Source organism: Anopheles arabiensis, chromosome 3, assembly GCF_016920715.1.
Source record: "Anopheles arabiensis isolate DONGOLA chromosome 3, AaraD3, whole genome shotgun sequence".
NCBI lineage: Eukaryota > Metazoa > Arthropoda > Insecta > Diptera > Culicidae > Anopheles > Anopheles arabiensis.
The window spans coordinates 15,775,121-15,789,948 of record NC_053518.1 but is presented as its reverse complement, the minus strand read 5'-3'; the positions used below and the strand labels follow the sequence as shown (position 1 = coordinate 15,789,948).

The following is a 14,828-nucleotide window of genomic DNA, read 5'->3' as shown; positions in this document are numbered from 1 at the left end:
GTATTATGTTTTGTGAAAGAGAGAGCGATTTCTATATGTGAGTTTTGATCCAAAAATTAACCAAAGAAACGGCTTTTAAATGATTTTCACCAATTATGATACTATTTCATTAATTTAAAATACAAAAAAAAATTAAAATCATTTCGTACGTTATGCGATTTTCCTTTTTCGATGAAACGGTCATTTTTTAAATTATTCCATACACTTTTCAACTGTCAACGCAGTGACCGGAGAACGTGCTCGGTGTGTCCTTCACATCCACACGGACCGGTTGTTGTTATGCAAGAGACATCAAAACAAACTGTTTCTTCTCCCGTGGCAGCAGGTTCGTTTCGCTCGTAAATTAAGCAACAATTGTGTTAAACTAACATTTGTTTTGCCATTTTAGGATGAGATACGGTCGATCGCGCATACCGGAACTGCTGATTATCTCGGTATTCGGAATCGGCGGTGGATTTTACGTGTTTCAACCAACCTTCCGGCAGCTGCAACAACAACGCACCGGTACTACCGCCACCGAGTCAGCGACTACTACCTCCAAAGGAACGTAAACAACAAAACAAATCAGCAATGTAAGTTGTGTTTGATATCAAAATACACGTTAAAGAATGTTAATGTGCGCCATTTACTTGCAGCATGTCGATGCCCGCTATTTCGCGCATGTTCCAAATGCTGAAAGGATCTCCGGTGGCAGTCGTCGGTGGAACCATTCTGGTGACGGGATCGCTGCTCTACACGTACCGCGCTGTGTATCGTCCGTTTATTACCCGACGAGAGCGGGCCGAATCGGAAGCGATGGCAAACTACATTTTTCAAATGGAGCAATCGAAAGGGCAACGACAGACCAGTGAACACAGTTGAGCTGTGATGAGGGTGATGAAGATTGGTTAATAAATTTAGTGAAGTACATTTAACCATAAAGTGAACTATTTGCTAGTTGAGCAGTTCATTGGTTCAAATTGCTTGACAATTTACGATTTTTCAAATATAGGTTAGTATTCAGCAACAGTCTTACTTACACGATAAGGCTGTTTGATTATAGAGTTTAGTTGGCTTATGGAAAAGGTAAAATAATGAGACATTGGTATGTATATAACATTCAATTAGGGGTAAATTGTTATTATCATTTGATTGCTTGAATAGGACTTGATTAGCACATTGTTGTTTTTTTTAACTTTGGAGTTAATCAAACTTATTGGTCGAATCTGAGGACGTTTGGAAGTCTAAAACCAATAGGGGAGATGAATATTTAAGGACCACTTTTAAACGGAGAACTGTTGTAATTATTGGCGTTGTTATTTGTGTATACGCTTCTACGTTATAGGAGATCTTCCGCTAATCGTATTTATGGTGAATAAGCCATCTAAATGACAACGGGTGTTTAATCATCAGGTTGGTCAAGCAATGGACCTGTTTAGTTATTTTGAAGTAGATTCAGTAGTTTAAATGAGTTCAGCAAAGCAAAGTATGTGCCAGCCAAATCCTAATTGGTTTCACAAAACCCTTCAATCCAGTCTGTATTGTAATCTAATCCTCGAACTAATTACATTGCTAGCTTCAACCTTTTTCCGTAATGGTTTTTATCAGGTCAAATTTTAATAATTGAGCGGTACAAATTTAAAAAAATCAAATGTTTCAAATCGGCAACGCGTAGAGAAGTTGGCGCCAATGTGCTGAGTTATTGTAGCAACCACAGCCAAACAGCTACAGAGCGCCCTGAACATACGCCCCAAACATGCGCATGGAGCGTTGCAAGAGAGCGTACGCCGTTCGATTGGAACGCACGGGGTTACATGGCGCTCTTTTCTTGCAATTGCTGGCGTTCTCAGTGCTGCAAAATGTGCAAACTGTCAATGCCATAAAAAAAATCTGACTGAAACAAAATCCATGTCAGCGTCACGTACTCCATTGTGATAACCAATGGTGATACTCAAAACGATTCGTGTGATCAATGCAGGCTTCGTGACATTTCTGCGGCCATCGCTTGGTCAGTCACTTTGTCATGACTTTTTTTACTGTGATCAGTTCCGCAAAATGTCACTGACATAGTCATGACAAATTCCGGCTGAAACAAAATGTCATGTCTCTACTGTGATGATCAGAGGTGAGACTCAAACAGTTGGTGCGACCATCACATGCTTGGTGACATTGTGTGCAACCAACTCTTGGTCAGTCACTTGGTCGCGACATTTTCTGTCGATGATCATCACGATAATCATGGGAGATGTGTGGTGCGTGTGAGTGGTTCTAAGAAACAAAATGAGCATGTTTTCTCGCTCTGTTTGACCTGACAGACCATCAAACCAGACAGCGCGAGAAAGCATGCTCATTTTGTTGCTTTGGACCACACGCCAAGCATATTTCAAGAATGTCGTGATTATCACCGACAGAAAATATCGTGACCATGTGAGTGATCAAGAGATGGGCGCTAAACAAAATGTCATCAAGCATGTGATTCATCTAACAGCTATTTGAGTCTCATCTATGATCATCTCAGTTGTGTACGTGAGCTGATTTGAGCTTCGTTTCAGTCATGAGTGTTGCGGACTGAAACAGTTTCACGTTTGACTCAAGCGCCCGCACGTCACGTTCGGCATGTCATGACGCACTTTCAATGAGTATCAGCAATGAGCATCAAGCTACCACGGATATGCTCATTGTTTTCGTTGGTGAACATCTCGTGATGCTCATGGCATTTTGCAGCACTGGTCGTTCGCTCCTCTATAAAAGATCTACATCAGACAATATCACGCATATGTTTTAGTTCAACTTGAGCATTATTCAAGGGTCGTTATCGATTCTAACGGAGATGCATACATGGAGGAGGAGTTCGGACAAATGGATTCGAAAATTAGAAAAAAATGGTTAGCACCACGACTACGCTAAACATCAGCAATCATTCTGTCAATGAATTTGATTTGTTCAACAATTTAAAAAATCAACTATCTGAAAAAGGATTGAATTTGTGTTGAAATTTGCATCCTCAAATTCCCACACATTAACAACAATTTAATTCTTTTTTGTGTGCGCCCCATTGACCGTCTCAGTCGCTCTCCTCCATCCCACAGTAAATGGAACGATTACGCATTCAAATAAATTGTGCGTGGGATAGAGTTTAATTAAGCCATTTTACTGCACCGTATGCTGCACACGTACAATCCGTACCGTAACAACATCGGGAACAAGCATAAGGGAACAGAAAAATCAACAACTTTCCAACCGAACACGCTGCTAAACATCTAAACCAAGTTGGTGTTAGAAACGGTCTGAAGGAAACCCTGGTTCAGGCCTCCACGGGGCACCGCTGTGCATATAATTAAGTTATTAAACGCATCGACAAACGCAGCAGCAGCGACGCATAATCACACCAATGCAATGGGCTCGTTCTGCCCGGTGAGATGTACATACGTTTGCCCAGTTTGTCCAAATCCCTTCAATCAACCAACGCCCTCCACCTCCGTGTGTGATGATGGTGGTGGTACAACGGGATGCATTCTTTAGCGATTAACCGATGACATGCTCGCGGACTGCTGTCTAATGTCTCTCTCTCTATCTCTCTCTCTCTCTCTCTCTCTCTCTCTCTTTACTCTCTTTATTTCTTTGATCAACCTCTTCCAAACGCCCAAACAGTTCCAAGATCCCGTGAAGATGCAGCTAAATACGGCTTAGGGCGACCGGGGGCCGGGATAAATGAACCTCATTGTACTCTGATTCGGGTTAATTTGTACACGAGCAGAAAGCCGCCAGAGTGCGACGCTCTTATCTCGCGGGCAATAAACTGCCGTGATGATCTTGAAACCGTGATGGTTGGGTCACCCAAACGCAGCGCATGCGATGTGATGTTGTAGCCGTGCTTCTAATTTCCCTTTCTCGCAAGGCCGGAAGTTGGGTTCGGGTTTTTGCTCTCACGTGTTGCTTTTTCCGCACCGGAAACGGTAGTCCTTTTATAGCGTTGATTCCATCGTGAATGAACGTTGGCAGGTATGATAGGGAACGATTGGAGCTAAATCAAGGTTATGAGGTAGCAGTAAACATTATTTTGAAGCATGACGTTTGATGCATCAAGTGATTGATATTATTAATAATTTTAATCTTGTATAACTTTCAAAATTGTTCCTCCCAGATTCCATGATCATCCTTGGTACTGGAAAATGACAAAAAGGCTATTCTAAGAATCTAATTGAATAGGAGATAGATCTTCTACTTCTTCTATTTGGCGTAACGTCCAACGCGGACATGCCGGCCTATGCCTATACAGGCTTTCGAGATTTAATTCATTACCACGTAGCCGGATAAGTCAATCCTTTGCTACGGGGGGACGGTCCATTCTAGGATTGAATCCATGATCCCATGACGGGCAAGTTATTGAGTCGTTCGAGTTGACGACTGTACCACAGTACCGCCCCTGGATAGGAGAAGGAAAGGTTACTGCATATAATAACGGATCAGTTTTATTTTCTATTAAATGAATCCTTTTATTATCATTATTGTTATTCTGCAATAAGTTTGATTTTGGGTTAGGTCGCCATGTAGTAACTTTGGACTGGCGCTGTGGCCTTCAAAACATCGTTTAAGAAGTTCATGGTTTTGCCGAAATGGATAGGCAGAACTGAGGCATGGATACTGTTTCGAGTCGGACTAATCGACACTTGATCTTCCAGGCGATACTAGTTTCCCTTGCTGGGATCGCTTGGTGTTCAAGAGGCCATTTCATGACCAAGCCTGTACACCTAAAGATACTTAAATATCTAAAAAGACTGGATCCACGCGTGGTATACGCTCCAGATCGATGAACGTCTGTTCATTGCGTATAATTGTTGGTAATAACAAATCGCAGGCCCATATTCCGATAAGTTTACGCAAATGATCGTAGAAAAACTAATAAACAATAATAAGAGAAAATAAAAACGGTTTAAATGAATGGAAAATTCTGGTTCAATTGGGAATTCATTGAGTTAAAGTTTGATGAATAAAATATTGTTTTTAGGTTAACCTTTGACCTTTGCTTCTAGAACCAAGTGCATGCCATTTGCTCGGAATTCCGCCCGAAACGACTGACTAAACGACTGCAACTTCCTAGGGGTTCTATTACTCATAGATTAAAATAAACCCTGTCATAACCCGCTCTGATGATCGATGGTGTGCTGTAATTGTAACCACAGATACACCACCGTCTTATCAGAAGTTGATAAACACATATCACGAAATCCTTAAACTCTCATGGGTGCTATTCAGGCATGATTCAGGTTGATGCGTGTGAAACAATGATGTTGAGGTGCCAAAACAAGACAAAACCGATGCCTTTAATCCTTAACTATGTATCGGAACTGAAAGGTAACCTTGGGTCGTGTTTACAAAAAAACTCGGTACATTCTGGATATACCGTTATCTTCGCCTCCAATTAAAGTACAGACGACACGTGTGTCCGAAGAGACCTGTTGACAAAATACCGAAACTAATCTTCTAATAGTTTGGATAAGCTGAACGTAGATAAACAAGCCTTAAACTGTCTATCTACTTATCAATGCTGGAAATTTCAATTTTTAGCTGCCAAATACAGATACATTGTGGTACGCGAATGCGACACCTCTTCACTATTGCAACACTGCACGTAGTCCCGGCGGGGAGCGCGTGATTCACCTGAGCCGTGCAGATAGGAATCGATGAGATTTAAAAATAATTACTGATTCAATCGCAGCTCTTATCGTGTGATGTGCGCGCATATGTGATAAAAAAAGGACAAACCCTATCCGCGTGCGAATAAATGCTAATCCGGATCAGGGTCCATCCAGGGATCGAAGAATTTATGATAAAACAGACAGTGAACGCTCGTCGGAGCTGCAGTTTTGGATAACGTGTTGTGTGCTATCGTGTTTTAGCGTGTTGCTCCGTTGCGATATGGGTGACTTGTATAAGGTGTTATTGGTTGTTCAGCTCGTTGGGTGCTTTGTGGGCAGTAAGTTTGTTAAGTAAGTGCCAATAAATGGATGGTTGTGTTAAGTGTGTATCTCTTCCTTATCCTTTGTTTAAGTCTCCAATGGGCAGCTGATGTGCTTTCATTGTGAAGATTGTGACACCACGCAGATGGAGATTGTGCAATGTGGACCAAACCGACCGATGCTACCATTCCCTGGTGATTCTACCACAACAACCGTGACTCCTGCAACGACGACAACAACAACAACAACAACAACACCGGAACCTACAACCATTACACCACCATCGATACCTACCATAGTGCCGGAGACGACGACAAGCTGTCCACCGTCCACCATTACCACAACGAACCCACCGACATCTACAACGATCGCCCCAGAGATCACTACTACCGTCGCACCGCCAACACTGGAACCGGAAACAACCACCCTATTGCCACCAAGTGTACCGACGGTTGAGCCCGACACGACAACCATTACGCCACCGACACTACCCACAGTTGAACCTGGTACGACAACCATAACGCCACCGACACTACCCACAGTTGAGCCCGACACGACAACCATTACACCACCGACTCCTCCAACGGAAACAACGACGATCGGCAGCACCACACCTGGCGGGCCGATCTTAACACCACCGACCCATCCCACCTTTTCTCCCGGTCCACCAGCGTCCAGCACGTCCGCTTCCCCCATACTAACACCACCAACCCATCCGACGCCACTGCCAGGGGCACCGATCGGGTTCGGGATCGCTATTCCGATTCCACCCAATAATGCACAGTACGCCTGTCTGTCTGTGAAACGCGTTGATGGTAAGTAGTAGGGCGAACGGGACGTTTAGTGTACAGTTTACTAACATCTACTTACTGTCTAATTACAGTTAACAACAACAATCGATCGGTCATCACTAAGGGTTGCGCACGATTGATGGCCAGTGTGCCACAGACGTGCTCTCAGGCCACCAATGGAGGACATAACAGCTGTTCGGTGTGTTTGGGATCGCTTTGCAATGCGTACAATTAGAGGAGCTCGATTGTGTGCACTTATTTTTAATATTTTAACAGTATATTAGGCAGTTAAGCAATACCTCCGTTAAGTGTTTGGTTTCGCTTTATTTTTGAATGGTAAAATCTCTACAAAATTTGTGTAATAGCGCTACCTAAAACTGAACACTTTTACCTGGGTGCAATTGGAGAAATGAATAAATTATGTAGATCAGTAAGCACATCATCAATATTTTGCAGATTTATTAATGGCGCTCATGCTTCTGGTAAAATCTGTCTTCTATTTATGAAGAGACATTTAAAAACGGTCATGCGTTATCTATTTATTACGACTTAAAACATGAGACAACAGCGGTTTCAGACACTCCTGAGATAGGGCAAGACCGCAACGCGGTTGTAGCGCCGGATAAGTAAGCAAGTAAATTGAAGCTCACGCCGTGTAATCCCAAAAATATGTGTAGTTAGTACGTGTTGAAATGTGTTGTCGAAATGGTGATTATTTTAGTCTTCAGAAATGCTGATGATGCTGATTTTTTTGCATTTTAAAAACCGTTGAACGTACAAGTGAGTGACCCACTCACATGAAGTACTCTTTGCACTCACAAAGGCAGCTTAACACCGGGCACACTGAGTGGAATAAAAGTCGGTACGGCACTCTAATGTTTCCCTTGTGGATGAATTTGAGCTTTGATTGTTAATAACTTCATTATTATTTTATGACCTACAGGTGTGAATTAACATTATCAAACAAGGAGCGCACGAGGGCACTTTTTTGCATATGTGGATTAAATTAAGGGGTGATGGATACACATTGATCGAACTCAAACAGTTGGTTAATCAAATATGGTTCTGTAGACGATATGTTTGAAGCAAAGGGGTTTTATTTCCTCAGTCATCTATACAATTAATCAGCATCTACTGGAGAGATACTAAGAAATATCAGGCTTTTCAAACAGCTCTGTGGAAATAAATGGTACGTGTAAACTCTTAGAACCGTTAAGAAGATGCAAAAAACATTTTTTTCGGGGAAAATTGGCTCAGAATTTAATATTTGTCCTTATGTTGTACGTAATTGTTCAATAAATAAAAATAAAAACTCTTTGCAGTCTTCGCGAAAAAGTAAAGGAATAAACCGTAGTCTTTAGCCCCCGTAGTGGCCTCTAGTAAGCCAGCATTACACGAACGGTCACTATCCCGGGCATTTATGGCACAGACTCGCTTCCGAAATCCGCAATCCTTAAGTCCCTGTACTGCTGCTGGGTCCGAATTATCCTTGGATACGCCGCTGTTGTTTGGTCTCCTCCAGGCGTAAGTTCAATCGAGTAGCTGTTCGACGCTTCCTTCCCGGTTCCCATCAATCCCTTTCTTCATATCCTATCCGTTGTCGCCTTCTAAGAAGAAAGACATGCTCACATCAGTGCAACGTTTATCTCAGCTCTACTGTTAAATGAACTTAATGTCCCATCCCTCCCATCCGCCATTCCTCTCTATACCCCCTCTCGTCGGCTTTGTGACAGACCTCCCCTATCTATCCCATCCCGCCAGACCCGCTACGGTTCGTACGATCTTTCTCTCTGAGCTCTATCGGCTTTCAACAACTTCTACCATTTGTTTGACTTCAATGTCCCTGTGTCCCGTTTCCGTTCTCGTCTTCGTGATTTTTCCTCCCTCCCGTCCGTGTAATCTGCACCCGTCCTCTCGTAAACTAGCATTAAGCACATACTTCGTTAAGCCACTTTGGCGGAAAATTTTAAATGAATAAATAAATAAATAAATGACTAAATAAATAACTTAATAAATAACTAAATAAATAACTAAATAAATAACTAAATAAATAAATAAATAAATAAATAAATAAATAAATAAATAAATAAATAAATAAATAAATAAATAAATAAATAAATAAATAAATAAATAAATAAATAAATAAATAAATAAATAAACAAATAAATAAATAAATAAATAAATAATTAAATAAACATGTATGATATCAAAAAAAGTATTTTTTTTAGCAATGGTAAAGAAATTCGAGAGCATTGATAAATCCTGCAATATTCATTCCTATATAGAGAGAATTATAATATCTTTTTTTTCGGAAAATTGCACCAGAAAACATAGTTGTTCTGATTAATTACAAATACTAAAGTCAACTTTAAAGAAAGTAAGAGCCACAGCTTAAAAAGTTTGGAAAATCCTACAACTTTTGCAATGATTAAAAATGTTATTCAAAATGTTTGTAATATTTGTTTTAAATCATTAATAATTAAAAGAGAGAAAATAATTTGCGAGAATTATTAGTTTTGTTTAATTATTAAAATAAATTAGTTTAACTTTTTAATTATTATACTCCAACACTGCTGGCAAAAAAATAATAATAAATTTTCAAATCGATAAGACACCAATGATTCACACCTTCCACTTCGTGTACGTCTTCCACTTTTCCTCAGTGTGGTTGCACTTGCTGGAGTGCACTCACTGGCACACGCGCTCGCACGGCCCCTACATTGCATCGCACTCAAAACGCCCGCAACAAGCCAGCTTCCGATTAGTTTCCGTTCAACCTTCATCTCGACCGGTACGCCGAGACCGTGGTCGGGTCGTGTACGCATGTGTTTCGGGTTTTGGTGGACAACGAAGTCGTCGTCTTCCCGGTTGCCTAGCATCGGCCACGGACCGCGTGTGCTGGCATTGCTGCGACGATTGCGCACCACAAACCAAACAAGTGACTTGTATGCTCCGCCAAGGCAATGCCAAACGCGTCGGTTCGTCAGTTCGCGCTGGAACGTCCTGGCTGACGGAGCATAGGAACGGACCGTCTATCGGATAGAGTGTGTGTGTGTTGGGTTTATTGGAGGATCATCGTGAGGATCCTTGGTGGTCGGAATTGATTGCTGAAGTGTGTAATGTGGAGTGGCTCCATACGGCCAACGACAAAGTGCAACTTATTCAACGCAACCCCAATCATTGGAGAAGTGCGATAAGAAGGGTTTAAAGCAAATATTTTCATTTCCCTGCTAAGGTGACACGAAACGTCGCCGCAGGTTGCTAAGTTTTCCGTAAGCTGTCTATTGATATCGGAAACTGAGCACAGCGAACTGTGTGGACCACGTTGCTAGGGAGCTAGGTCTCTCACTCCCCTACGGTGTGCATGGCTTTCGGTGTCCAAGGTTTGGTCAGTCAATGTTCGAAATAGTGTAGGGATTTTGCATAATTTTACACAAACAATCCGGAACGCAACGGAGGCCCTCAAAAACAATCCGCGTCCGGTGTGCAAAGTGTGATAAGACCCATCTCCCCAATAACCTGAGTTTCCTCTTTGTCCGTTTTGAGGTAGTTTTTGATGCGCCTTTTCAAGTTTGAAGTTGGTGAAAGTGATAAAACGCACTTTTGCACGGTGTCCACTGGTTGTAATTGACCTTGGCCGTGAGTTGAGGATTAACTAGTTAATTAAAACCGTTCCGTCCTTTCCATTAATCACCACCAGGAAAGGATAAACAGTGTTAATCAAAAAGCAAGTAAGGTTTTCGAGCGTTCCAGAAAAAGAGTGGTGTGTCCATTTCGTAATACTCCGTCCAGTCCGTACGCTTGGTGTGTTGTGACGCGTACGTAGTTTCGGAGTTTCGGAGCGCTCTCTCCCTTCACCTCATTTCATCAACATGTCCACCACGTCCAGCTGGGACGACAGTGTGAAGATGAGCAGCAACAACGCGCCAAACTCGGCCGCCACCACACCGTCAACCGGCGGCACCACCGTACAGACCGAGTCGACCAAATGCGGCGGCAGTTATGGTGCGCCGTCCTCGCCGATCGCCCTGGAGGAAGGCGGCTGTCCGCCGATCAAGGTCGCGGCGGGCGACGAGGAGCCGGCATTGCAAAGGCCTCCGACGCCGCCACCCCGCGCCTACCATTGCGGGTGGTTTGCGCTGCGCCCCAAGTGGATGGAGCGGTTCATGACGCCCAAGTGGGCCCTGTTTTGGCTGTGCTGGGCCGGTGCCGTGCAAGGTAAGTGTGAGATGGAAGGAGATGTGCAGTGTTTAAGCAATGCGTGCGGGCGAATATTTTGTGCACGTTTTAAAGTGTCGCAGCACCGAAAAAGTGTGTCGGCTCAGGTTCGAGCGGGGAATGGGGAAGCGTATGGGATTTTAAATCGGTTACTACCTTGGGCGTGATATAATTGCGAAAGGTAAGGTGTATCTTTGTGAACGTATTTGCTTTGCAAGATACGAATCATTTATTTTTTAATAAAGGGAATTAATTTACCTGTTTGTTTAGCAATATTTAATTAAACACTGTGCGGCTATCAAGCTACGGTTGTGATTTATTCTACAAAAAAGAAAGTGAAGTAGGCTTTGATTTCGTTAACCGATCCGCGTGTCTTCATTCAGTTTAGTGCGTCTCATATCGCCGGTTACAAAAGTGCAGTGATAAACTATGTTTAGCAGTTGGTTAAGTGTGTTTGGTGAAATCTTTTGCGTTCTCTAGTACTTGCAATTACGTATGTACTTATTTTCTTATTTGGTACTAATGGTCTGGTAATGCATTTGTTCGAATAGTTGACTGTTTTATTTTCCTTTCGAGTGTATTTATTTAATGCGGAATCGTTCACACAGTTTAGCCACCTCGGGATGTGAATAGAGTCCAAACTACCTAATTGAACTCGATTATCTTGCATCCATTGGGTTTGTGTCTATTAATTGGCATGATTTTTCCATACCACTTTCATCTTCCATTAGCCCTGTTTAGCCTTATTTCCATTGAAACGATTGCTGCTTGAAAATTCCTGTCAAAATCACCGTTTTCCATGGCAACGCGAAATCGAGAAAAGTTACCTATTTCCGGCCTTTTTTACTATATCATGGTTTCAAGGCTCTCGAAACATGCGAAATACCACGTTGTCGGATAAGACAGTCTTTGCTGCGGAGGACGGTCCACACGAGGCTTCAACCCACGGTGGTCATGTTGTTAAGTCGTGCGAGTTGACGCTTTTGTCACCGGACCCCGCTCATCCAAAATCGTACTTATTAATTGAATTAATGCACTACAGTCAAATCTATCTAAGGCGAATCTTTATATTCATGTTAAGGAAAACTAATGAAGTTGTTGCTAGGAAGTTTCCAAGAAACCACCGAAAAAACCTGGCCTCCTTGGATCAATATTTTTGTGAACTGTTGTTCAAAAATTATCTTAGAGAATTTCGGCTGCCAAATCTCATATGAACCTTATAGAATGTTCACCTTAGAGAGATCTACAACTTTAAGAGACATCAAATGTGTGGAATATGACGGGACCGTTAAAATATTGATCTTAAAGAAACGATTCATCTTCAAGAAACTACATCTTAGAGAGATTTCATTGTATATCCTTAATTGAACTTAAAAACTATATCCTGTAACTGTAAGGTATTCAACAAAGAAATTCCGACCTTATCATGTATACTGGAGCTGCGTAGTTGGTAATTTGGGACCAACTTTATAAGTACATGAAGCTGTTTGAATAGCGTCTCTACCGTTTATTTGTCCCGACTGACAATCATATTTCTTATAAAATGTACGCTTGATGCTCTCTAATTGCATACTTACTTATACTTATTGTTGTGTAAATTTTCATTGGATGAACCATTATGTTCTACAGCTAGAATTACAAAAAGAATCAACTTTTCTTAGATTGATAGAAACATCGAGCCAATTCAATAAGAAGTTGTACAATCTATTCAGTACTTCTACACCTCCATTATAGTATTTAATAGCCCAATCACTTCCCAAAGTTCAACAAACTTATCAATGGTTTGGATATGCGTTTTCATCGCTACATTCATCAATTCAACCATACAACCAATCGTAACCGCAATTATCGCACGAGGTACTGCAAATGACAACACCAACAATACCTTCTAATACGAACTCATTTCACCACTTCTTCTTACGCATAAAGGAATGAAATTGAATTTAATCCCTCAAGGAGCAACTGCTCCTGGGAAGATACCATCGCACCTATTGCATTGGGGGAGCTACAAGAACAGGACATATTTTCGCTTTCACTTTTGAAACCAACGCTGGAGGGGAGTTTCGGTTGACACTAGTTCCTACGTCGGCTCACCCCCGCCACACCGATCAACGTTATTAACACTCAAACATTACGAGGTGATAATCATATGCTGTTTATGCGTGTAAACAAACCATTTTCAACGCGCGAAGGGAGGAAATGTCCGCTTGCGGGCATCAAGAAAGGGAATTTACGCGAGGGGAAGAAATTAAATTGTGAATGCTTTGTGACTTTTACGGTCGGGCTTTTTCAGGTATCTGGAACATCTGCGTTTTTCCACCAAGGCTCCCTCGGTTGCACGGTTTGTCGAGAGGCAATTTTCCTCCCGCTTTCCCGTCAGCTGTTTGCTGTCGACAAATGCGGACGCAACAACCAGTTCCGAGGGGGTTTAGTAGGTTAGGTTAGAAGTGTAGGAAAAAAAACACGGAAATAAGCAGTCATAAATCGATGCTTTTCATGGTGATTGCTTGTGTCGGTTTGTACAGCAGGCCCAAAACTAATCTCTCAACCACGGTAATTCAGGTCGCATTTCACTTCCCTCTTCCATTTAGTTTGGACCGATTCGATCGGCTTACAAAAGTGACCCAAAATTAGCCTGTCCTGGACAGAAGCTCCAGCGGTGAAGCAGGATTCTTATCCCGTTTATTTCATCTCGGGTGAAAGAGCGGGTGACCGGAGACGTGGTGGTGGGCTATTTTTACGTACATGTTGCAGACTATGCAGAAGTGTCCCGGCACGCTCCGTTCCAGGACTATGAGATGAGGGCGTTCCGAAAGTTGCTACGCTAGTTTTTCACTATCTAATCGTTCGTCCGGTCAATTCGACGTCGAGCGTGTGGCTGTGACATATGGCAAAGTTTCCAATCGAAATGTCCCTTTTGGGGTGCATCGTGATAAGCGGGAGTGAAGAATTCAGCTCGGGAGATAGGTGAACAATTATCATAAAATGGTTTAGATATGAAAACTGTCCAAAACTTGGATAGGAATATTCTGAAGATTTCTTCTAAAGAAATTCACTCGCGTTGAAACTGACTATCAACTACCTAATTGGCATTTAAATTGTATGATGCTGTATAATAGGTTATTTTCATACTGCAGGAAAGTAGGGCAATCTGTATTCTAGTAGTAGAAGTCTCGTATAGGTTCAAAAACCTATGTGCCTGTTGACATAGACAGCAAGACGCTTTATGACTTCTTACTGATATCTTCTTAAAGAGCAGAGAAAAGTGCTTAGATTGACGCTCTAGAATTGGACGGCACTGGAACTCCCAATAACGATCGGTTAACATTGAACATTTAATTTACTTTAATTATTGCTCAGAGAAAAGAGAGTTTCGATAGTAAGAATGTGACCACATATGTGTAGCGGAAGTGTGTTGTGTGCCAAGGAACTTATCTAAATTTTGAAATACTTGATTCCTGCTGATGAATATTTACAACAATACATGTTTAATTTTGATAAAACTGAATTATGTTTGAAAAAAATGTCTAGATAGTTCGGCTTACTGTAGAACTCATAAATTGTACATATGTTTTCTCATTTAAGCGTGTTTTTTTTCAAGATTTTTAAAGATATCGTTCGAAAGAAAGTATCGATTTTTTTTGTGGGAATATAGCTAAAGAGTGTGACCAACGACGTGTATTTTCCTAGAAAAAAAGGATACATAGAAGTTGTCTAAAAAACTGTCCTCATATGAGATGGCAAGTTCAAATATGAGGTGTCTGACTTTTGATGACCACCACTGTACTTCGCGATAGATTTAATTTAAGTGAAATCATTGCAATCTATGGCATATGTAACGTATTTAAAAGAGACATTGATGGACTGATGTGCAGAAATA

General features: G+C 41.7%; 3 protein-coding genes across 3 annotated transcripts in view; all 3 read left to right on the top strand.

The window, feature by feature from the left end:
* The first annotated feature begins 461 nt into the window (after window positions 1–461).
* On the top strand, window positions 462–959 carry LOC120901462. Its single transcript, XM_040309431.1, has 2 exons — window positions 462–572; window positions 636–959. The coding sequence occupies exon 2, from the start codon at window positions 637–639 to the stop codon at window positions 859–861; it is 225 nt and encodes a 74-aa protein (XP_040165365.1). The 5' UTR covers window positions 462–572; window position 636; the 3' UTR covers window positions 862–959.
* Window positions 960–5,627: 4,668 nt separating this feature from the next.
* On the top strand, window positions 5,628–7,176 carry LOC120902065 (mucin-2-like). The gene is made up of 3 exons (XM_040310545.1): window positions 5,628–5,956; window positions 6,032–6,754; window positions 6,823–7,176. The coding sequence occupies exons 1-3, from the start codon at window positions 5,899–5,901 to the stop codon at window positions 6,963–6,965; spliced, it is 924 nt and encodes a 307-aa protein (XP_040166479.1). The 5' UTR covers window positions 5,628–5,898; the 3' UTR covers window positions 6,966–7,176.
* A 2,336-nt stretch (window positions 7,177–9,512) lies between these two features.
* Window positions 9,513–14,828, top strand: part of LOC120903680 (solute carrier organic anion transporter family member 4A1) — a 49,197-nt gene continuing 43,881 nt past the window's right edge. The window contains exons 1-2 of the mRNA XM_040313246.1: window positions 9,513–9,918; window positions 10,431–10,948. Of these exons, the coding sequence (XP_040169180.1) occupies window positions 10,603–10,948 (346 nt within the window). The 5' untranslated portion in view covers window positions 9,513–9,918; window positions 10,431–10,602. The remainder of the gene's footprint in view (window positions 9,919–10,430; window positions 10,949–14,828) is intronic.

Excerpts from the sequence above, each read along its gene's own strand:
- LOC120901462 (XM_040309431.1), top strand. The coding sequence starts at position 637 with ATGTCGATGCCCGCTATTTCGCGCATGTTCCAAATGCTGAAAGGATCT.
- LOC120902065 (XM_040310545.1), top strand. The coding sequence starts at position 5,899 with ATGGGTGACTTGTATAAGGTGTTATTGGTTGTTCAGCTCGTTGGGTGC. Across the intron at positions 5,957-6,031 it reads CGTTGGGTGCTTTGTGGGCA|TCTCCAATGGGCAGCTGATG; the intron begins GTAAGTTTGTTA and ends CCTTTGTTTAAG. Across the intron at positions 6,755-6,822 it reads GTCTGTGAAACGCGTTGATG|TTAACAACAACAATCGATCG; the intron begins GTAAGTAGTAGG and ends GTCTAATTACAG.